The 24,519-nt window shown below is 39.8% G+C and overlaps 1 protein-coding gene across 1 annotated transcript in view; it reads left to right on the forward strand.

Annotated features, from left to right (window-relative positions):
• ACLY (ATP citrate lyase) overlaps positions 1-24,519 on the forward strand; it is a gene marked incomplete at its 5' end in the record, with an annotated part of 1,378,630 nt that overhangs the window by 173,049 nt on the left and 1,181,062 nt on the right. The window contains 1 exon segment of the mRNA XM_044054761.1: positions 24,434-24,496. Coding sequence (XP_043910696.1) covers positions 24,434-24,496 — 63 coding nt within the window.

Below are 24,519 nucleotides of genomic sequence, written 5' to 3' on the forward strand. Positions count from 1 at the left end.
TGCGTTTCTGCTTTGGAGGTCTTTGCTGTTTGGTTAGATTTTTATTGAGAGCCTCTGCGAAGGTGGGTGTCTAGTTTGTGTTTTTATGTGAAGGCAGTGCTGGTGTGTGTTTGAGGGCTGTGTGTTCCAGTTGGTGTGGTGCAAGTGTTGACCTTCTCCTCTTGACCAGCTATTCTGGTCTTGGCTGGAGAGTGCGTGGCTTCCAATTTGGATATACAAGTGCATCTCTCACAAGTCTGAGTGTTGGGGGGTAAGAGGGAGAGGGTTGTCAGTGTACATGAGGCAGTTGCTACATTGCCTCAGGATGCCCAAGTTCACCAGGTTAATAGAAGAAAGCACAAGAAACTGATGTTTAGACATGCTTGGAGGGGTGGCCATTAATAAGAACTGGAGCTGTTTCCGTGTAGAACGTTTAGTGCTGGTAGATTTTTTATGTACTACAATAACTGCTACAAGAAGTCTGGTAAAGTGCTAAACTAACAAGCTAGTAAAAGTGCAGGCGAGGAGAAAACTAGCAGGTCTAAGGGAAAAATTGAAGAACAGACTTTGGCACTGCTGGGAAGCTTACAAGCAGTCCTGGATACAGCAGATCTGTATTTGGACTAAATGAGTTACAGGAAAGGTGGGAAACTAGCGCAGATGTGGACTTTTAAACCAGAAAGTTGAAAGTGATTGAAAAACTGCCCAAACGGCCAATGAACTACAATTTCTGGGCCAAAACCCACTCCTCTTTTGGTAGATAGGCTACCTAGTGCTTACCCCTCCCACTTATAAGCTAGAAGGCTTCCCTCTAACACAGAAAGGCTTGAGGGGCTCAGAAGCTTACCAACCGACCTGGATATAGCAAATCTGTATTTGGACTAGACTAGTTACAGGAAAGGCAGGAAAACAAGCGCAAATGTAGGCTTTTAAACCAGAAAGTTGAAATAGATGGAAAAACTGCCCAAATGGTCAATACACTACAATTACTGGGCCAGAAACCACTCCTCTTGTGGTAGATATGCTACCTAGTAATTACCACTCCCGCTGATAAGCTAGAAGGCTTCCCTCCAATACAGAAACGCTTTGGGGGCTCAGAAGCTTATAAAGAGTCCTGGATACAGCAAAATCTGTACCTAGACTAGAATAGTTGCAGGAAAGGCGGGGAACAAACGCAAACGTGGGCTTTTAAACCAGAAAGTTGAAAGAGAAGGAAAAACTGCTCAAGTGGCCAATAAACTACAATTTCTGGGCCAAAACCCACTCTTCTTGTGGTAGATAGGCTACCTAGTGCTTACCACTCCCACTGATAAGCTAGAAGGCTTCCCTCCAACACACAAAGGCTTGGGGGAGTGAACCTTACCAACAGTCCTGGATACAGCAAGTCTGTATCTGCACTAGACTAGTTACAAGAAAGGCAGGAAACAAGGTTAGAATTTTTATTTATTTTTTTTAACAGAAAATCAGGTAAAACAGCAGTAAATACAATTCAAATGCAGTGCAGGCTAGCACACTTGAGTGTGTAGCAATATTACGGAAAATACAGTTTAAATGCAATTAAGTTAACAAATGACTAAAAACAAGTGCAGAAGGCAGTAAATTAGAAGGCTACTAACAAGCAGTAATAAGTGCAGAGTAAGAGCAACTGAACAGGAGACTGTTACTGTAAGAACAGCTGAATGAAGTGTGTGTGTGTTTATGTGTGTGTATATATATATATATATATATATATATATATATATATATATATATATATATAAATTTATTTTTTTTTTATGGAGGAAACGGAGCACAATTAAGAGGCTACAGGGGTTGTCCTTCCCAAATGCTCTTTGTACACAGTGGATACAGCTGAAGAGATGGGACTAGTAGGAGTGCCTGAAATCAGAATATGATCTCACAGCACTCAATTGAGTGAGCAAATGAGATAGGCCCAGAAGGAGTATCCAAATACAAATTTACAAGAGGGGCAGGCAATTTCAAAGCCACCAAGATTAACACCAAAACAAGAACAGAGAGGGAGGGTGGGAACTAACTGTAGAGACGCAGAGCCCACAATATTCAGTTCAGTTAATATTCAGTGAAAAAAATAAATAAAATGCAGTACTATATGAAAAAATGCAGATAAAAGTGTACTTAAATTTGCTTGTATGTCCATGTGATTGCAGGTAGATCTTCGCCAGGCAAAGCTCAGGTATTTCTATAAGTATGTTCTAAATGAGTTCTTTTTGTATATAAATAACTCCTACTCCTTAACATCCTCTGAGCTACCCTTAACTTGGGCCGATGGAACCTCTGTTTACGTTCAGTTTGTGACTTACTCATGAGTGCATCATCCTCCTTAGGCTGCTGTCAAAGTACCTACTGTGGGTGTAGAACCCACAGACGTTTGATTTTGATTTCCCAGCACCAAAGGAGGATGTGCTACTTGTTGAACCACTGGCACTGTGCAAATACTTTGTAGCAGATGGGAGAGCTTTACTAAGCTTTGCTGTAGTAGTTGGTTGTGTCATTGTCTGCAGCTCTTCATATTTTAGATGTGAATGGATAATAATTGAGAAAAGCACCTTTAATATGTATTTCGTCATGTAGCACAGATGCCACCTGCAAATAGCACTGTGTGTAAATATTGCAGATGATGTCTGCACTTGCACCAGTGAAGGAAGTAGAAAAGGCAGAAAGCGCCGTCACTGTACCCCAGAAGCAGAGAAAGAGAGCATAGTTTCTTTAATGTGAAGAAATGCATTTATTTCTTATAGCATTCAGAGTTCAAAGAGATGGACTCCTACTAGGCAGAGAGATGCTGCTGTGTGGGACAACCCTGTATTATGCACTGGTTTCCTGAAGAAAAAGGAAACTAAAGCTATTGATGACTGTTAAACAGGGCAGCTAGGAATATCAGCCTGCTGATATTTATGAACTGAGATCTGCTTGACAGCTGGAAGCTAAGCTTTGCATATTATTAGTGTTTGGTATTTGAGAGTATGTAACTGTGCTTTGGCATCTCTTAGAATGAATTGAAAGCTAATAACTGTCTTTTACAGTGCAATATTAAGTTGTGGGTATTTTTTAATAAGCAAAGGTCAAATGGTGCCTGTAGCTTGACAATATTCCATGCTGTTTCAGAGGGTTAGTGTATTAGAATAGTGTATGTTCACTTACAGTATTCATAACACATAATATGGGATTTCCCTTTCATACCTTATCCAGAGAAGTTCTGGAATTAGCACAGTCTTCACTTTGTGGAGGGTGGGTAGTCACTGTATGTGTTTGAAAGTAGTCCCTGATTTTGCAGAATATTCCTGATTTTTTTCTTATAATTTTGTCCAGTCCGTTGTAGATTTTTAAATTTTTTCTGGGTAACTGGCAAGGAGTGTACATAATCAATATTGCTAGCATTTAGAGTTTCATACTTATTGTTCCAAAAATGCATGTTGGTGAAAAACCTGTTCTGTTACTTTTTAAATGAGTTACAGTAAGTAAAAATTGTACTTCATTTTGTCCCCTCATTATTTTTGGCTTTTTACAGAATGCTTGAGCCAAAGAAAGAGAGAGGTATGCTTGAGACTATAACGTTAACCTTGTGATCTTCCTCAGCCATGTTACCATGATAGTGCTGATCTTTGTTCCTGGTGTCAAAAGTTGGATGATTTGCTTACCATTATTAGAAGTAAATCTAGCCTTACTAATGATAACTACACTTGTGTAATTGGCATGGCTTGGAGAACTGTTACATATATTAATGACTGGACTGGTGAGATAAATAATGTTAGGCAAAGAGCAAATAGAACACATTTAGGGAATGATGTGCCTTATTGTCTGTAAAGATCATTTAAACCCATATGAAACAAAATCATGCCTCTCACAGCTTTGGAATTCTGAATGCAAGTATTCAGCAATCTAAGGATTCAGAGTGTTTAGAAGAAAACCTCCTACAAAACGGCCTCACTGAGACAGATGCCTGGTGTCAAAGCCATTGCCTCAAACTCAGTGCCAAAAAGTGCATTGTCATCCCCTTTGGTAAAAACTCTGTACCCATGAACTACAACATAGGCGGTAGTATACTTAACACCGAAAGTGTGATGAGACCTTGGGACACAGGTGGACAGTAGTCTTGCCTTTGATAATCGCATCGCCACAGTAGTCAGGAAATCATTCTACGTGGCACACCTCATCACAAAAGGTTTCTCATCCAGAAAAAAAGGTCATTGTTCCCCTCTACTCATCACTCATTAGACCCATTATAGAGTACAATGCCCCTTTTGGTATGTACCTCACAAGACATCTACAACAACTGGAAAGGCCGCAGACATACCTCACAAAGAGGATTAACGGCCTCAAACAGATGCGCTACGCAGACCGTCTCAAAAAACTCTAGCTTTACTCCATCGCATATCGCCTACTCAGAGGTGATCTCTGCCTAACATACAAAGCTATGTCAAACCCAGAGCTGTTGGACATGTTCCACTTAAAGAAATCCCAATCCCTTCGAGCTACATGCTCTAGGGACCTAAACCTTGTCACCACAATAAACAGAACATGCTGGAGGGATAGATTCCTGTCCCAGAGACTTTCCATACTCTGGAATAAATTACCTATCCATATCAAACAAAGCTCCTTATTAGTACTGTTCAAGAAAAATCTTGATGATTGGATGGGAAATAGGAAATTCTCCCCGGGGATCACCTCTGTGGCTCTGCTCGACAGTGGCACAGGAAAATAATTTTCTTGGGTGGCAAAAGCCAGGGTATCTTTTTGGCTGGGCTTGTATAGGCCCCAGGGCCGATAGCCTAGTACCTACCTATGAACCTATAAAATGAAAAAAATGAAAGGAAGAAGTTCACAACAAATAAGGAAGAAAGCGAAACTGTTAAAGAATACATACTAAAAATGACACTGCTTTATGTAACACACAGATTACAGGGAATGATTACTTTTTTTCTGTAGACTGAAGGTTTTCTGATTGAAAAATATGATATTTTTTCTGAAAGAGAAGGTAGAAAAAAGAGGCAAGGATCAGGAGAAAATAAATCAAAATTGAGCGTGGAAGCCTTGAAGAACATTACTGTAAGAAAAAGATGAGAAAGACAGATGCGGACTACCTGGCTCAAGCTGTGGATGTACATAGCCAGCTGGATGAGAATTGTATGCTTTCAAATTTATTATGCAATGAAAACAGTCGGATTAATAAGACTGATGGTGATAGCGATCATTCCTTTGTAGTAATTGATATAGCAGATATTACTGAATTAGAAGTTGAAGATTCTTCAGATCTGGTCAGAAAACATATATTGTAATTGGAGATTCAGTTGTTAGAGGAACTGATACTTAAAATTTGCAGAGAAGATAATGAACATTGAATAGTGTTATGCTTGCTAGGACCAAAAATAGACTATGTGAGATGAGCCTTGGAATGCCTTAACGTAAAGTACAGATCTGTTTTTATTCATGTCTGTACAAATGATGTCCTCCGCAAGGGCTTTCTGTTCATAGGTAACTTGCAGCCCTCATACATAGTATAGCTTGTACTGGTGTTGGGACTTTTCTATATGTGATTTGTGAGCAATGATAGGTCACTGTGAATAAAAAGATTTTTTGGGTAAATATCTACATGGAAAAAATGTCTCGTTTAAAAAGAAATGGAAATTTGTAGAGCATCTAAGCCTAGTTTTGGGCATACATGTGTTCAGACAAGATGGTGTGCCTTTGTCAGAATCAGGGAAGACCATTTTTGCAACAGTTATTTTGCAATATTTGACAAACATTAGGAATGATTTTTGCCAGGTCGAAAATTTAACAGTTGACATAGCAAAATTGGATGCATCTCTGATGCTGGTTAATGCTAGGAGCATTAATAATAAAGTTTTTTTTAATTGGAAAATTTGCTACGTTCTCACAAGGTTGATATTGTCTTTGTGAAACATGGTTAAAGAACAAAGAGTGGAAACCAGTTCTGTCAGGGTATAAATGTTTTTACTGTAACAGATGTTCTAACAAAAAATAGGTGGAGGTGTTTATGACAGGGATTAAAGATAGTTATGAGACCCGATATTACATGTTCAGTGATGACACCAATACTATAGACTACGTAACTGTGACAGTAAAGACAACCCTGGACCATACAACAATTATTGAAGTGTATAGACCACCAAAGTAAAGTGCTGATGACCCAGAGGAATTCATACATTTCTTGCATGAAACACTGGAGGGAAATAGAGTATTTGGTGGGGACTTGAATCAATATTCCAGTATATTTCTGGTAAATTTAACAACATTATTAAGGAAATTATTCCCAACATACGTTTAGGAAAAATTGCTTCGGACTGTAAAAAAACTACCAGGGAACGGAGCATAGTAGACATTGGTTTCTAAAGAAACACTTTTGACACTTCAAGTCAAGTTTTACCACTGTTGATTTGCAGTGATCATGGAGTTATAAAGGTTAGTTGCTAGATAATTCTGCCAAACTGAATTCTAAACCAATTCACAGAAGATTAATTACAGATTATATGGAAGCAAAACAGTCACTGTGTAAAACTAACTGGAATGATGTGTTCAATGGAAAGTCTGCAGATGGAATGTGGAAAGTTTTGAAAGAGAAATTGTGTGAGTGCAAAAAAATCATAAAATGTTTAACATCAGGCTCAAGGCATACAACGTCAGGAGGATATATTTCCATAAGAACAAGCTACCGGATAAAGGTGAGAGACAAAACAAATTTAAGAAATGGGGAAGAGAGGTTTAACTACAATTTATGAAATCTGAAATAAGTTGGACAAACCAATTAAGCATAGTGTGAGACAAGGTAAAGAAAAATGTGAAGGAAATGTGTATAAAGATATTGAGTATAATAGGAAAACTTTTTATAGATACATAAGATGTAGGAGTAAAGACATACAATTTGATAAACTTGTGTGTAGATTCTAAAATTCTCAGACACAACAGATTATAGATATATTTACAAACTCTTATGCAAAACATTTTGGCTCCACAAAGGGGGTGACAAGTTGTCTTAGTGACATCCAGTTAACATGAAATACAGCACCTCCACTCCTTCAATACTCCAAAATCACTAAATATACAGAACAGGAACACAATCACTGTGCGTTTGAAAAGCTCTTTTAATTCTGGTACCTCGGCCTTCGCCTTCTCCTGGAATACAATTTACAATGTCAAACACCACCCTTTTTATATTGCATCTGATTGAATTATTAGTGCACCATCCCTTTTTCCATAATCAAATTCCCTTCATTGAGGAGAGCTCGGTGACTGTTTTCAATAAAAATTTAGTTGAAATTAAGAACAGAGTCTCCAAAATTGAAGCGGAGGTGATTTCACGTAAAAAAAGAAAATACCTCCGTGATGTTAAAGATCACGATTCAGGCAAGCTGTTTTCCTGGCAGTACAGCTTTAAGAGGAAGCGAGGCGCCTTTCGTGACGTCAGAAGCGGCTCGAGATCGGGCATGGGAGATACCTCAGCGTCCTCAGCAGATGAATCTAGCAGCAGGAAGAGTGTTTCTTTCGAAAGTTTAAACGTAGAGCATGAGACACTAACAGAAGCCAATGGAGCAGCGGGCGTTTCAGACCAGTCATTGGCTCAGCAGAAGGGGAGAGGGCGTCGCTTTCAAAATAAAGGAAGAAGAAGATAACAACGTGGCGAGAGCAAATGAGGAGTAAAGCAGCATTTCAAACGCAGACTTTGTGTTTGAGGGGGATTTACAGCACAACTGTGTACCTGATTTATGTTCTAATATGGACATTTGTGAAGGTGAGAGCTACAATATCTTAAACATTTCGGATTTAGATATTTCCGAGTGTGCTAAGCAAGTATTGTTTAAAGGTACAAAGTTTGTACCTGTATGTTTCCCTTCTTTGGCTGATGTATCTTTAGAAATTAGGCAGTTTTGTAGAAAATTGCATTTAAGGGAGTTTTTTTCAAACCAAATTTGTACACACAATGACATTAATATGGAAGAGATTGATAATGATGTTGAAAATTCAGATTGTTTGGATAATTCTTTGCTGAACATGACATTACATGAAAATGATTTGGTTGATATTCATGCACAGGAAGAAGTGTGTGAAGATGGGGGGGGGTTTGCATTCAACACTGGATATGGAAGGTTGACAGTTCCCAAAGTACCTTACAAAAGTGAATTCATGCCACCTAAGAGAAATACAGTCATTAATGTGTTTGAGAAAACACTGTTAAAAACTATTGAAGAGGAACATAAAAAATTTTGTGGAAAGAGGAAAAAGTACAATTTAAGTAGGAATGAATGGAAGGCCTTATCAGATTTAAAGAATGTAAATAATCAATATGTGTTTACTCAGGCTGATAAGGGTGGGAACTGGGTGATCCTTCTAAGGGAAAAATACAATTCCATAGCTCTGGATTTATTGATGGATACAAATACATATTTAGAATTATCTTGCAATTCATTAAAGGAATATAATTCACAATTATTGGAACTACTTGAAAGGGGAGAGAGGTTAGGTTTTCTGTCATCTGTTGATGTAAGAAAATTGCATGTAAAAAATCCCAAGGTTGCTAGATTTTTCATCATTCCCAAAACACACAAAGACATCAGGAACCCACCAGGACGTCCCATAGTTTCAGGTAAGGGAGGCTATTTGCAAAATGTTGGAATATTCCTGGATTCCTTGTTAAAATGTTATCTGGAAAGGGTACAGTCACATGTAAAAAATACGAATGAAGTGTGCATTAAAGTAAGTGACACCATATGGGAAGATGACTTTTATTGGGCCAGTGTGGATGCTAAATCCTTATATACCAGCATTAATAGACATCATGGTTTAAAAGCAGTAGAAAAAATGTTGGGGGATGGACCGAAAACATATTTCATTCTTAGTTTGTTGGATTTCTGCCTAACACACAATTGTTTTGAATTTGAAGGGAGACATTTTTTGCAAAAAGAGGGCACAGCTATGGGGGCAGCATTTGCGCCCTCATATGCTATTTTGTTTATGGCCCATTTCGAGAATTGTTTCATTTACCCCTCAGAATTTTACAAGAACAAGGTAGTAAAATATGTGAGATTCATTGATGATTTGTTATTCTTGAGTAAGGGTAATCCAGAAGAGTTTGGTAAATTTGTTTCAGAGATCAAGGAAAACTCTTGGGGATTAGATTTCACCTATACCATAGGGGGAAAAAGCATCCAATACTTGGATGTGGAGATTTATTTGAGTCCAGATAATAAAATACAATACAAACCATTTCAGAAGAGGATAGCAGCCGAGAATTTTTTACATGCATCTAGTATGCACAGTGATTCTCTGCTCAAGTCTCTACCATTTGGTGAATTCAAACGTATAGGAATGCACACTTCAGAGAGTAATATGATTTCCAGTGAATTTAATAAGGTTGAAAGAAAACTGATAGGGAGGGGATATTCTGAAGTAAACATCAGATTGGCTAGAGATAGGGTAGAACGTGAGTTAGGATTTGGCAAGTCATCAGAAACTAGGGGCAAGTCTTGGCATGGTAGAAATGAGAATTTGGATTTTAGTTTCTGTGACCTTGGGGAAGTTAGGTCTGGTGACAATATGTTTTTTGTCACCAGATACTCACAATTTTCAGATGCAATAAGGGAGGCAGTGATGAGATTTTGGCCCATCATCAGTGAAGATGACAGAATAGGAAAACTTTTCCCACCAAGAGTCATTTTTTCTTACAGCAGATATTCTAACTTAAAGGAAATATTGAATTTTAGAAATAATAGCACATTTAGAAAGAGTATTAGAAAGGGAACATTCAGATGTGGAAATTGCAAGATTTGTAGTCGGGTCAAAAGTTTGGATGGCACTAAAATCAATGATGTCATATACAGGGCCCTAGAATACTACGACTGCAATTCCACAGGGGTAGTATACATCATAGGATGTGGATGTGTGAAACAGAAATGGTATGTAGGACAAACAACAAGAAAGGTGAAGCTTAGGATTCTTGAACATCTTGGTGATATAAAACACAAAAGAATGGAAAGTCCGGTAGGGAAACATTTTTGTGAAGAACATAGGGGGATTCCAGAGGGATTTGTATTTTGTGTGTTGGGCAGGCCCAATGTATTTGGAAATGAGGCTGTATTTCGTGAAAAATTGTTACAAATGGAATCTAGGTTTATTCTCAATTTTAAAACCTTGTTTCCAAATGGAATGAATATGGAAGTTTAAATATATTTTTCCACATATCTCTTAGAAGTGATGTTTTTGGAGGAATTTAGTAAAAATATATGTAGAATGCATTATGCAACAGTAGTAATATTTGTTTTAAAAATATTCATAAATGTGATGATCCATCAACATTATTTATATAAAAGTATTTATTTATGAATGTAAATATTCATATAAAATGTGTTTTTTATATATATATTATATATATTTAATGAAGTCAGAAACAATGTAAATGAGTGAAGTTAAAAAAATGTCTTTACAAAAGTTTTTTCAGATGCCAGTTACTTGGTTGTGTTTAATAATGAAGGGAATTTGATTATGGAAAAAGGGATGGTGCACTAATAATTCAATCAGATGCAATATAAAAAGGGTGGTGTTTGACATTGTAAATTGTATTCCAGGAGAAGGCGAAGGCCGAGGTACCAGAATTAAAAGAGCTTTTCAAACACACAGTGATTGTGTTCCTGTTCTGTATATTTAGTGACATCCAGTTAACTTCAGATACTGGAATCAAATTAGAGTATATTGAAAATGAACTGTGCAAACTGGATCCAAGTAAAGCACAGGGAGGAGACAGAATTAGTAGTAATGACTTAAGAAAACTTCAGCAAGAACTTACAGTACTGGCCCTCTTCAAGAGAAATCTTGATGAGTGGATGGAAAATAGAAAGCTAATCTCGGGGATCACTCCAGTGGCTCTACTTGATGGAGGCACTGGGAAACAACATCGGGCGGCACGATGCCAGGGCACTTCTATGGGCTAAGCTTGTAAAGGCTCCAGGGCCATTAGCCTATATCTATTATTTACTAGCCCATATAAATGTATGGGGAGATTCCTCAGGATTGGAGACGTGTGCTTATTAAACTTGTCTTTAAAGGAAAGGGGGTAGGACAAACCCAGAGTCATACAGACACTTGAATCTACTTTCATATTGTGGAAAAATAATGGAGAAGGTAATATTTGATAAGTTATTGTCAGAATTGGATATGTTGGGACATGAAACCATGTATCAGCATGCATATGTTGAAAATAGATCTATTGCTACATGTAATATGATTTTCTATAACAATATAATAGCTGTGAATGAAAAATTGTGCTGTGGTGTAACTTGTATAGATTTAACTTCAGCATTTGACAGAGTCATACACAAAACACTGATCGATAAATTAGAACAAGTAGGTATCAGTATACTCTTGATAAGATGGATAGCTATATGGCTTACGAATAGGACATGGCAAATATCATACAGCAATTGGACAAGAGGTGAAATTGTTGATTAGAGTCAGGGGGTCCCTCAGGACTCTGTTCTAGAAGGTGGTGTCTTCATTGCTTTGGTTTTCACAGACAATTATCTGGCCAGGACCAAGTCAGATAGAAATGCACCCAACTCTCTCTGTAGCCTTCACTAGCAACAAACCGGGAAATCTTGTCTGCAAACAAGCCATCTCAAAATGCATTTCCAGCTGTATTGCTTTTTGTTATCAACACCATGGAAAGAAAAGTCAACAACATGCCTGATCTCATTCTACCAGGGCTACTGCAACTGCTAGTGCATTTCTTGGAGGAATTCCCACCAGGGAAATTTTAGAGGCTGCCACTTGGTCCTCTGTCCACACCTTTACTAAACATTATAGGCTTCCTGTTTTCTCCGAAGACAGTGCTGGATTTGCTTTGGCAGTCTTGCAGGGCATTTTAGCTTCTGCCTAATTTTTTTGCTTCCAGCCTCCTTTCTCAAGTTTGGGAATGTTCCCATGTAGTTATTATTGCAGTAGTTGAACATGGTGAACTTAGTGCATTTGTGTCTTCTTATCATAATGTAGATATTAAGAATGTATTCACTGTTGCAGTGTGTCTCTTCTCCCTCCTACTGCATCATTCTTTAAAGGTGGGGGTGGGCAATCTTTTCCTATCCCTTCCTCTGCCCCCGCATCCCTTTTCTTCCATTCAGTCTTTTGGGTTTCTCCCTGTGCACATTGGGAACCATTGGGTGCCTTGTGCTTTGGGCCTGGGGTCCTTGGGGAGCTCTTCCTTTATTGTGGGGTGAAGAAAAACTTGTAAGATGGTGGTGGCTGATGATTCTTATACCCAGATGACCTGACATTAGTCTTGGGGCGTCTGCCAGATGAGGAAGTGTGGGTTAAATCTCTTGTACTTGGGATGGCCAATGGCTAACACAGAAAGAATAACCATATATAGTTATTATGGAAACTGTGAAAACACTGAAACATCTACATTTATGGTAAGTAGACACAACTGTACTTTATCACACTCTGGAAATTATAATGCCAATCTTCTGTTTTGTGAAGAGAACTTCTTTGATGGAGAAAACAGATTTCTATCCAGATATCTCCTTCCGTCTTCCAGCCCCTGCTCAATCTGATACAGCAGACAAATAAGGTTTTGCTTGGAGAGTAAAAGTGCAGGGTCTTTGGAATAAAATGGACAGGCTAAAGCACTTAAGTGAAAAAGGGATGTTGGCTGTCTTCAATGCTGTATAATCTCTTCAGCTGTGGTCCACTGGACTGCTGCAGGTGATTAGATATTACAGCAGTGATGGGGAACATAAAAGAAGTGGAGAGATACTAGGTCGTACCCTCTGTGCAGGTTGGCTGTGTTAGCTTGGGAGGTAACTCTGTAGCAGTGTTTGACTCTTCAAGCTTCCTACATTCTGTCATAGCGAAATGTATGGCAGACAAATTGTGCATGACCAGAACAGGCCTTCACAAATAGAAATTGAACAGGAGCGTTTTTCAGGATTTGATCAAGTTGTGGAGTACACCGAAAATGGATCTGTTTGCCTTTTTTTAAAACAAACAACTAAACAAATTCTGCACCAGGGCTGTCTGCTACAGGTCTGGAAAATAAATGTTTTTCTTTCCCTGGCACAGGAATGTTCCTTTATGCATTTCCACTGATATCCATGATCATTGTCAATATTCTGAAGGACTCTCTAAACACCATTGTGATGACTCTGTTGACCTAGGCAACAGTGGTTCTTCCTTACAGAATTGGCCAAGGGCAAATACCACAAGCTTCTTTACAAATTTGATCTGCTCACACGAGGCGGGGGGGAGCTTGATAGACCCCATTCTGAAACATTTTACAACCGACTGCCTGGCATCTTGTTTGAGATCATGCGGCAGGTACTAAAGGAGGCAATAAATCCTGCTAGTTATAAATCAGATGTTACTAATTGGAAAGTATTTACTAGTTAGTGTCATAATAGTTTGGGCCTGCTCTGGAATTTTGTGCCACTGTTTCTTCTATGTGTGTGTTTACTATTCTGGCCTGTCTTACTCCTTTATCAAGGTGCACGCATTGACCATTTCAGCATGTCTGTCTATGAAATCCTCCTCTTTCATCTTGGACTTCACTGAAGCTGTTGTAAAAATGGGTTTTTAGAATGCATAAAAACAAGAAACAAGTGCAACCGAAAAAGGTAAACTAGTAAAATACAAAAGCATTTGTGAGGCAGTGTGTCCATTGCAAAATAAGCAATTTATTAAAATGTCAGCAAAAAACTTAATGCTTTAACTGAATCGCCACGTTTTTGTTTAAAGACTTCTTCACATAAAATTCCACTTAAAATTGTTGCCTTTGTATATCAAGAAACTCCACCTATCAGTTTTACTCCAGCCAATAATAGTCAAACATTCATTAAAAAAAAAAGTTACGTTTTTTGGCTGGCCTTTTAATAAATTGTTTATTTTGCACTGAAGACGCTGCTTCACAAGTGCTTTTGTACTTTACTTTTATAATGCATGCCCACAGTATATAGATGACACTTTATTGGGGTCTTTACTTGGAGCTGAAAAAGTTTAATCTGTCTTTGAAACAGCTCTTCTGGCTGTTTTGGGGTTCATTACTTGTATCTCTCGGACATCCCCGATAGAGCGTCATGCAAAAGCTTATGATGTGTGAACCCTTTTTGGTTTATCATAGTGATAGGGTTATTTTTTTTAGAACAAATCCTCCATTTGTGCCAATAGTAGTGTCAGAGTTTGCTTTGAATGTTGCCATGTATTTTTTCCAGAGCTTTAATACCAAGGAAAAAGGATTCTTTATACTCTGGACAAGCCTTTGCAATTCTGATATTGTCTCGTCAGAACTAAGCCCTTTAGGAAAGCTTAACAGATGGGTATCTTTTGTGATAAGACAAAGAAAGGACAGTCCATGTCAGTTGTAACAATTTCCATATGGTTGTTCCTTGTTTTTCTTTTTTTTTCCCCATCATGGTAAAACGGTTTCAAGGCATATTCTACTAGATCCTTGTCTTCTTTAATGGAGTACTGGAAAGGGGTGGACTCTAGAAGCATTCTGGAGGCAGCTACTTTGTGATCTGTACATTCTTTAGAAAGCATTACAATCTGGACTCCTTCTCCAGGTCCAGGACAGGTTTTGCTAGGACCATTTCATGGGGCTTCTGGATCTCAAGACTTTCTACTCCCAAGTTGGGTAAACTGTGGTAATTTATTCAGATAGCTTGGGCAACTGCAGCAGTGATACTTATGAACATAGTACAGTTGTGTAAGTTGCACTTACCATGATGGTAGATGTTTAAAGCCATCACTGCTGCAGAAGAAGCCTCACCATCCCTACATTCCCCCTTTTTTTCTTATAGTTGTATTTTTTCGAGCTAAAAGTTGTGTTCCTAACTTATTTGGATTTCAGGACAATTAGTCTCACCCTCCCTTTTTGGGGGGTGGGACAAGAAAGTACAAAAAAATTGGCACTCGGGCTGTTTTCTCCTTTTGGAGCTCATGCCACTGCAGCTCGGGCACATGCAGGGGAGTGAGAGACTTTGACTGGATGGCTGTTGTATCCTGTGCAGGATATAGCCAAATGTCTTAGGCTACTGCAGCAGTAATGACTTTAAACATAATAGTGTTACGTTAGTGCTGCTGTTCATTACTGTTAACTGGGCTTGACCTGTACTCGTCTGTGACCTATGCATTCCGTAAGTGTCAACTTTTTATTTTCCTCTTGGTTCGTTGACCATTTGATTTCTCCACAGTTGCCCTGTTGACTGTGTGTGTCACCCTCTCCTCCCTCCCTCTCTCTCTCTCTATTAGGCAGAACAATCTTCCCTTGTTTTTCCCTGTCTGCAGTGAGGGTTGAGCACTGCAGGGGTGATGTTATACATGACAGGGTTGAGGATTTTTTTTTTTTTGCTTGTAATCCATAATCCCCTTGTCAGAGCTTACACTCCTTCTGGTGAAGCGAGGCTTGCAGTTCAGGTAGATATGAGTGCTTACAGCTTTGCACCTGTAAGATAGGTGGACTGATGTGGGCTGTTTCATTCCAGTCTGTCATGCCGGCTTTTCCAGAGCATGACCTACTAATCAAAATGTGGTTCTGTGAGTTATAGACAGGGCTTTTACTCTGTATTCCATGAAACAGCCACATGCATCAGATTTGGAAGGTGAAGTTTAAAGACCTTGATTTGGTATTGTACCAGTGTTGCATCTTTAGGAATTTCATGTAAGATTTGAATTGTAGAAAGAAGCGAGTGACTGGTTTGCAGATATATAGAATGATGAATAATACATGAACATCACTGCTGGCTTACTTAAGAAACCATATGTATTTATTAAAAACCTCTTGTCGTGGTTGTAGAAGAGAACCATTCGTTAAAAAGTGAAAATATCCTGAGAATAGACATCTGCTGGTGTTCGCCTGAGAGCTTAATTGCAAAAAGTAGAGAAAAATTGCTGCTGTTATGTATAGACTAGTACACAACTTCATTGCCGTGATTAATTTCTACTCTCGCTGATGCAGCCTGCCTAGCATGATTCAGAACTTAAGCATTTGTAAAGAATCTTGGAATAGTAACTTAACCTGGGCATAGAGAACTAAGTTATAGGAAGATATTCAGCCCAGTTTGTCTTGCATGATATTTATGCTGTTAAGTTGCAGCTGGAATACAGAATTGGAGCACTAGATGACAAGTCTTTGTAGTATGCTCTAACTCATTTATGGTAGAAGAAAAATGAGGGTAAGTATGCAGTTTATTTAATGTAAGATGCAGTGCAGTAGGTAGGAATGAAAGTCTTCACTTACCTCTATCAGCAGAATATTTTCTTGTACTCTTGTCTATTTTGGGTGAGAATCTCAGTATAAAATTAAAACTGCAGATTATTGTTTGTAAGTGTTGGAGGCTTACCTTTTAGTATGAACTTTGGTTGTGCTTCATGTCGGCTGTTTATCAATAAATAAAGTACTTCCTTCTTAATTTGTATACATCTTGTAGCCATGTTTAACAAAATACACAGCTTTTTTTCCCACTGTGTTTAGTTACATTGCCTCTAAATCCTTTGTTCTGAAGATGTTAATGTTGTACTGTTTATTTTTGTAACTTGGCAGGCAGTGTCCATGTTGGGTTCATCTCAAACCTTGGCAGACTTGCTCTCTGAATGACTTGGTATGTGTAGAACTAACCAAGATGCATGGTTATTGTAGCCTTCTGAGATATGGGTGAAAGTGCCTTTCTTGAAGCTGTAGAACAGTTGTCTTTGCGTGTTTTTATGTTATTGTGGTATGCACTTATTCATTTGACCATAACTGTATTGGTTGCTGCTACTGTAAGCTTATCTGTTACATGTCATTAGAGAATGAGCAGCCTGTAGATCGCATCCTCATTGGAGAATGAATGATGTTCTTCGTGTTTCACTGTTGCAGTCATCACACTTGGGTTATCTGCCTGAAGGTAGCCCTCAGTCGGCCCGAATACCAGAGTCTTGGGATTTCCACGTCAGATGCTGTTGCCTTTTCCATGATGTCAGGTCGTCTGGTATAAAACATGCAGCAGATGCCATTACATCAGCTTTTCTTGCTGCGTGAGTCCGAAGCAGAAGCAGTTTGCAAGTGCCAGTCGGCCGCTACCTGAAATTTTTGTTTTTCGAGTTTCATACCTGACGTCTTCTAAAGCTAAGTACCCCGTTGGGGATCCTTTTTTTTCTTGCTCTAACCGATGTCAGAAAAAGTTAACAATTGTCTTGCCTGTGGAAAGCAAATACCTCAGAGATTTTCATTTTTACTGCGTCATCTGTCTAGGCCCAGACCACTACATTCCTCAATGTAGGTTTTGTGCCTTGTTTAACACCCAAACTATTCGTCGTCGGGCTATCTTTGTTGCAAAATTCTTTCGCTCTCGTTCTCTGTATTCCGAAATGGCTTCAATAAACCATCAGACTACCGATCTTCTGAGAAAACGTAAGGATAAAGACAGAGAAAGACCGCATAGGTCCAAAAATGGCGACAATGGTTCTGTTAAAAGTTAGTCGCTAGTCCGCCGGTACTCAGTGAGGCGCTTTCGCAGTCGCTGATGCCCACTTCTACAGATTCCCAGGCCTCTGCTGAGACCCATTCAGAGTCCGGTATACCGCGAGATGCTTCTTCGACTATGGAACCCCGTGGATGTCTCTACCTTGGATGGGTCCAGAGCTGCTGTGCAGGTACCGGCTTCTGAGGGTGTATTCCGACCTTCTGATGTTCGCATTAAACTGACAGGTTTGTTTTTAACAAAAACTACCAAATTTCTCAGGCCCAGAGTTCGCCCTACGCTTAGAAAACCGACTACCAAAGCACATACTCAAGCCCCCCTGCCACAGAAACAAATGCTTAGAATGGCTGAAGGCCTTATAACTTTTAATTAGGGGAAACCAGCTTTCCCTCTCTAAAAGACAAAGAATTGATTTTCCTTCTGATTCTACAGACCATGAGTTTGATGACTCTGATCTGCCTGATTACAAGGCCGTACCCTTATCTACCTATGAGGATTCAGATGCAGAGGATTCCACACCCTCTGCCTCCCCTCCAGAGGGCTTTTCATTTGCATACTTTAAGAGAGCATTTCTACTAGGAATGCCAGGACTACCCTCAGTCCAAAAAGCGACTCAGAGAATTTTTAGACTTGCCTCCGCACAGGCCTCTAGATATACCCCCTGTCCTGGACATTGAAGATTATGTCTTCATGGGATCCAGTCTTACTCCTGATCCTTTACCACCAGCTCTTAGAAAGCCTAACAGGTACTACAGAGTTCCTGACTCTCACAAATGTCTCTCTAAGAATCTCACTGCGGATCCGGAGACTTATTTCCCAGGGACTTAAAGGCATTAAGGCTACTACAGCCAAAAACCCTACCAGGGATTCTAGAACTTTAGACAGATGGGGTAAGAAGGTTTATACCTCTGCTACTCATGCCATCAGGGCTTTGAATTGCCAGTTTCACATGTTGAAGCACCAGCAGCGTATTGTGGAACTAATTAAACAAAAATGTTGTTGCTTCCAGATTTTACAGAAAATAAAGATTTACAAGAGTTAATGCATTCTGCAAATCAAGTTAATAAACATACTTTGCAGTGGGGTTTTGATGCCTTAGAAGCATCTTGCAGGGCTGCTGTCACTGGGTCTGTACTGAGAAGGCATGCTTGGCTGAAGGAGCAAATCTTGCCAGACCATGTCAAAGCAAAATTACTAGATGCTCCATTAAACCAGGAAAGTTTGTTTGGCGCAAAACAAGAAAAAGTTTTTAAAAAGATGGAAGAAAAAGCGTAATCTATGCAAACTGTTAATGATTTCTTACAGGTGCAGCCACCTAGATTCAGTAGGCATTGGCCTTCTAAAAACTGGTCCTTTCCAGTCCCTCTCAGCCATTCTCATTCCAAACCCAGGGGCAACAGGCCACCAAGACTACAGTCTCAGGGTATGCAGAGATCTAAACAATGGAGGGCTCCCTCCTCTAAAACAGGGGGTGGTAAGCCACCCCCTTATGGAAAAAGTTCACAATGACTGGTCTATCTTGCTTCCCAACAAGGCCCAAGTACTTGCACCCCTTGGAGGAAAACTCGCCTTGCATGCAAAAAACTGGATGTCCATTACCCAGGACCGATGGGTCCTAAACATTGTATCCCAGGGATACAGATTCCACTTCCACTCACTGCCAACCCCAAGCGGGTTGCCAGACCTTCCTCCAAACCAGTGGGCAGAGGCTCAAAAGCAAGTACTTTCTCTTCTAAGTATCAGGGCTTTTCAACCTGTGCCAGTACAGCAAAGGGGACAGGGTTTCTACTCCAGACTGTTCTGGTGCCCAGAAAAGAGGGCTGTTGGCAACATATCCTAGATCTGTCAATTCTCAACACCTTCTTGGTGGTACCAAAATTCAAAATGCTGACTCTGTAACAGCTTCTTCCTATGTTAGCCAAGGACGCCTGGCTAGCCACCCTAGATTTAAAAGAAGCTTATCTGCACATCCCCATAAGGGAATCTTGCAGGAAATATCTACGTTTCAGGGCAGGCTCTATGCACCATCAGTTCTCTGCACTTCCCTTTGGCTTATCTACTGCGCCCAGGGTATTCACAAAGTACCTGGCTCCTGCCGTTGCATACTTCAGGTAGAGAAATATTCATATTTACCCATACTTGGACGATTGCATGATTCAGGCGGACAGTCAGGAATTGCTACTTAAGCACCTGGCATTTGTAAAGAGACTTCTAACTTCTCTGGGCTACACCATCAATGAAAAGAAATCACGACTGGTGACCAGCCAAAAGATTGTATTCCTGGGAGCAAGCTTGAATGCAGCTTCCTAGATGGCATTCCTAACACCAGAAAAACAGGTTTATTTGACAAACTACTTCAAACTAATGGCCACCAAAACCCAGCTATCTGCAAGAAAAATACTGCAAGCCCCTAGGGTTCATGGCTTCACACATTCTACTAATTCCATATGCAAGACTGCATATGAGGGAAACGTCAATGGTACTTTTGTCTCTGGTGTCAACATTCTCAGGACCTGGAAACACTGATTTATATCATTCCTTGTCTAAGGGCAGGGTTCCTTTGGTGGGCAGAGGCATGCTACCACAACAAGGGACTTCCTTTCACTCAACCCCTCGCCGCCCAAACCCTGACAACATATGCATCAGACTGCGTGGGGGGGCTCGCATGTCAGGCAAATGGAGCCCAGAACAAATTCCCCTGCGTATCAGTCGAAAAGACATGTTAGCTGTACAGAATGCTCTGGCAGCCTTCAAATACCTTATCCTTCCAGGATGACAACGGATAAAGACAGACAACACCACAGTTTTGTGGTACATAAACGAGCAGGGGGGAACTTATTCCTAACCACTCTGCAGGTTAGCCATGGCCCTGTGGAGCACAGTCTTGAGCAACCAAGTGCACCTGCAAGCTCAATTCCTGCCAGGCAAACAAAATTCACTGGCAGACAACTTAAGCAGAAATCTACTGGACCCACACGAGTGGAAGCTGGAACCCAACTCATTCAAACTTCTAATCCACAGGTGGGGGACTGCAGAGGTGGACCTCTTTGCCTCCCCCCAAAACCGTCAATTGAGCAAATTTTGCACCAGATATCCCCACAGCCAAGCGTGGAAAGTGGATGCCCTATCCTTTACATGGGAAAACCTATCAATTTATGCCTTTCCCCCTCTGCCCCCCTCCTCTCAAAAATACTACTCTAGATCAAACAGGACAGGCCAAGGACAATCCTTATTGCCCCAGACTGGCCACGCCAGCACTGGTACCACTCCTACGCAGTCTGACAGCAGTGCCACCCTGGCAACTACATCAGACCCCCTCCCTGCTGTCTCAGCAGGAGGGACAGATTTTGCATCCACAGCTGCAAACCCTGAATCTTGCAGCCTGGCTTATCCCCTGAATTCTACACTACCAGCAACCCTCAGCAAACAGGTGATGGACATCATCCTTGAGGCCAGAAGGCCTAGTACTAGGAAATCCTATTCAGAAAAGTGGAAAAGATATTGTTCTTGGAGCCAGTCTCAAGGAAAGGACACAGCTGTGCCCACCTTACCTCAAATCCCGGATTACCTAGCAGAGCTACTCCACGAAGGCTTATCCTTCTCATCTATTAAAATTTGTGCCTCTGCCATTTTAGCTCATTACAATATTGAGCCACCTCTATTTTCTCACCCTCTCATCAAACAGTTCCTGAGAGGAGCTAACAATTTAAGGCCCCCGAGGAGAGCTCCCACCCCTGCCTGGGACCTTAACTTTGTACTAGAGAAGCTCACGCTTCCCCCTTTTGAGCCTGCTGCTGCAGCAGAGTTAAAATTCCTCTCTTGGAAAACAGCCTTACTTCTAGCCGTCACTTCAGTAAGAAGAGTGTCCGAGTTACAGGCACTAATGGCTATGGAACCCTTCATTGTTTTCCATGCAGACAGGGTTTCTCTCAGGACTAACCCATCATTTTTGCCCAAGGTGGAATCCAGTGTGGCTTTAAACCAATCCATCCATTTACCAACCTTTTTCCCTAATCCACAGAATAAAGGGGAAAGGATTCTGCACTCCTTGGACGTGCTCAGACAGCTCAGGTTCTACCTTAACGGAACTAAATTTTTCAGAAAATCTGACCAGCTGCTAGTCAGCTTTGCTACAAGTGCACAGGGCAAAGACATTTCAAAGCAAACCATTTCCAAATGGATAGCACACTGCATCCATTTCTGCTACAAATAACATGGAAAACCTACCCCACAGGGGATCAGAACTCATTTCACTAGGGCTACCTCAACCTCGAGAGCATTTCTCAGGGGAGTCCCTACCAGGGACATCCTGGAAGCTGCAACCTGGAGTTCTGTACACACCTTTACCAAGCATTACCACTTGCATGTTTTTTCTAAATCCAGAGCTAGTTTGCCACAGCAATCTTACAAGGCCTGATAGCCAGCCCCAATACTTTTTGACTGCCTCCACCCTTCCTCAGCTCTGAGAATCAACCCAAGTGTGATGACTGAAACAGTGAAACATGAAAAACATAGTACAGTTGTGTGCACTTACCATAAATGTAGATGTTAGAGTGTATTCACTGTTGCAGTCCTGGTTTCCCACCCTCCAAGTCCCCCTGACTTTTCTACCTATCCTCTTTTTTTGGCCATATCTTATGGTAGTGGTATTTACTTTTTACTTGAGGCATTCCACACAATGTAATTGCTTCCTATTTTGGGGGCTGCTGATATCTGGGGCAAGAAAAACTGATGTAATGGCGTCGGTTGCATGTTTTATACCTCTGATGACCTGACGTCATGGAAGTGACAACAGCATCTGATGTGGAAATCACAAGATTCTGGTATTCGGGCCGACTGAAGGCTACCTGCAGGCAGATAACCCAAGTGTAATGACTGCAACAGTGAATACACTCTTAACATCTACATTTATGGCAAGTATACACAACTGTACTTTCTCCAGCAGGGTGTTAATCTACAGATAACGGCCATTGAAAAATGAGTCATCCGCTTCATGGCAGCATATCAAGTTGCTGTGGAGCTGTGACTGAAAGTAACCTAATGTCCGCCATTGTTTTACACTCACTAAGCACTTTTGCTGTTTAGCGAGTGGGAAAAAAAAGGCAAAGAAATTTAAAATAAAGATGTGTGTATGTATGTTTGAGTGGTGTATGAGTGAGAGAGATCGAGCTATTATTTTAGACTCACTAAGCAGTGCTTTTGCTGTTTAGCGAGTGGAAAAAAAATAAAAGAAACAAAAATGTGTGTTTTTTTGTCTGCGTGTGAGTGAATGCGTGCATGAAAGCAGAAGATTGTGTGTTTGTCTGCATATGAATGCGTGTTTGTGTCCATGAATGTGTGTGTGTGTGTGAATGTGTGAAACCAATTGAGCCGTGTCAGCAGGTTTGCATACCTCTCGATCTCCCAGTTCACAAGATATGGATAAAGCCTAAAATAAATAAAAGGTGAACAAAGGTTCAAAATAGGAACACATTTTAAGTACTGCTGTTGTGAAATGACAGGGTTACTTGAATAATAGTATTTGTGTTAGCATGCATTTTCTGACTCACAAGTGTGAGTGAGTAAATGAGATCGACCACTGGCAGCTGCAGTAAAAAGATTTGCATACCTTTCGACCTCTTAGCTGCAGAAATCTGGATATAACCTAAAAATAAGAACAAATTTTAATTAATGCTGTTATAAAATTACAGTTGCTTAAATGACAGGATTTGTGTTGGAGTGCATTTTTCTGTAGGAAATAGCTTGAAACTGAAATGTATATCATTATTTAGTGACTTCAATCCCCAATGACTGGTAACAAACCAAACATTTTAGGACTAAGGAACCAAAAAAAATAAAGTAAATGAATATTTTTTTTAAATGTTATATTTTGAATGTAAAATAGTTACTCCAGCACCATTTCCATATACTACAGCAAGTTTGAAACATTAAGCGGAGAAACGATTTTACATCAAAAATGTATTTAAAAAATAATTAAAAAAAAAAAAAAAAAAAGTTTTACAGACAGTCCATTATCTTAATGCAGTAATGCCCAACAAGTGTGTTATTGTGGAAATAACAGGAGTGTAGAGGCCCTCCACCTGCAGCGTCAGGCCTCAGAACACCCTTGGGCAGGTGTTGTTTACAAATTAACACACACCCTGTTGTGCACTATTTCTTGCATGTAATTGATGGCTTTCTCTGTTATAATTTTGTGAAGCATTTTTCTTGTTCTGCTAAAGATGTTTCTACCCATTTGGATTTTCAGATAAACGATCTAAATAAATTTTAGAAGCATCAAACAACCCCCCCCCCCAAAAAAAAGTCTCTTTCTTTTTTTTAAACATCTCTGTTAAAATATCACTTAAGATGTAGGTGATGTAGGTACACATACCTTTAGTAAAAGTAAAACAAACCAGAAATATTTGGAGAAAGTAATGTACCACAGAGAGGTCAGTTACAGGGGAGATGGGAGGAAAAGTTACAGCTGTAGAAAACTGTATGGAAAAATATAAGTAGTCAAAAATACTGCTAAAATACACAAGTGCATCATTACTTTAAACTGCACTTCATATACATATTTTAAACAAGTAGTATAATGATACCTGCTGCAGTATATGCATGTCATGTAATTTGGCTGTGTAGACTATTCTATTTGTTCTGCCATTATTACAAGAGTAGAATCTGTTGTGGATTTCCTTGTATTTAAGAATGCACGCCAAAAGTAAGCAATGTGTCACTTGTAATTGATGAGACATGCCAGCATTCAATTCACTCCAGTAAAGAAGAGACAATAATTGTCAGTAGGAAATATTTCAGTATGCTTCTTTTACTGTTAATGTATCCTGTTTAGAGAGTTACTGTACTTGAAAATGATTTTTCTCTGTAGAAAATTGTAAACAATTACTGATCCTTCTTAGTGATGAGCAACACTGCTTTGAAAGTTACAAACTCAACTAATAACCTGGAGTAATTTTTTGGTTTTCTTGTGACAGGTAGCGAAAGCAAAAGGCATTCTCAGAAACTTCCTGGTTGAACCATTTGTGCCTCATAAACAGGTTGGTAATCATGAATTTATTCT

The sequence above is a fragment of the Protopterus annectens genome, chromosome 13.part0, assembly GCF_019279795.1.
Source record: "Protopterus annectens isolate FY-2018-M chromosome 13.part0, PAN1.0, whole genome shotgun sequence".
Taxonomy (NCBI): Eukaryota; Metazoa; Chordata; order Ceratodontiformes; family Protopteridae; genus Protopterus; species Protopterus annectens.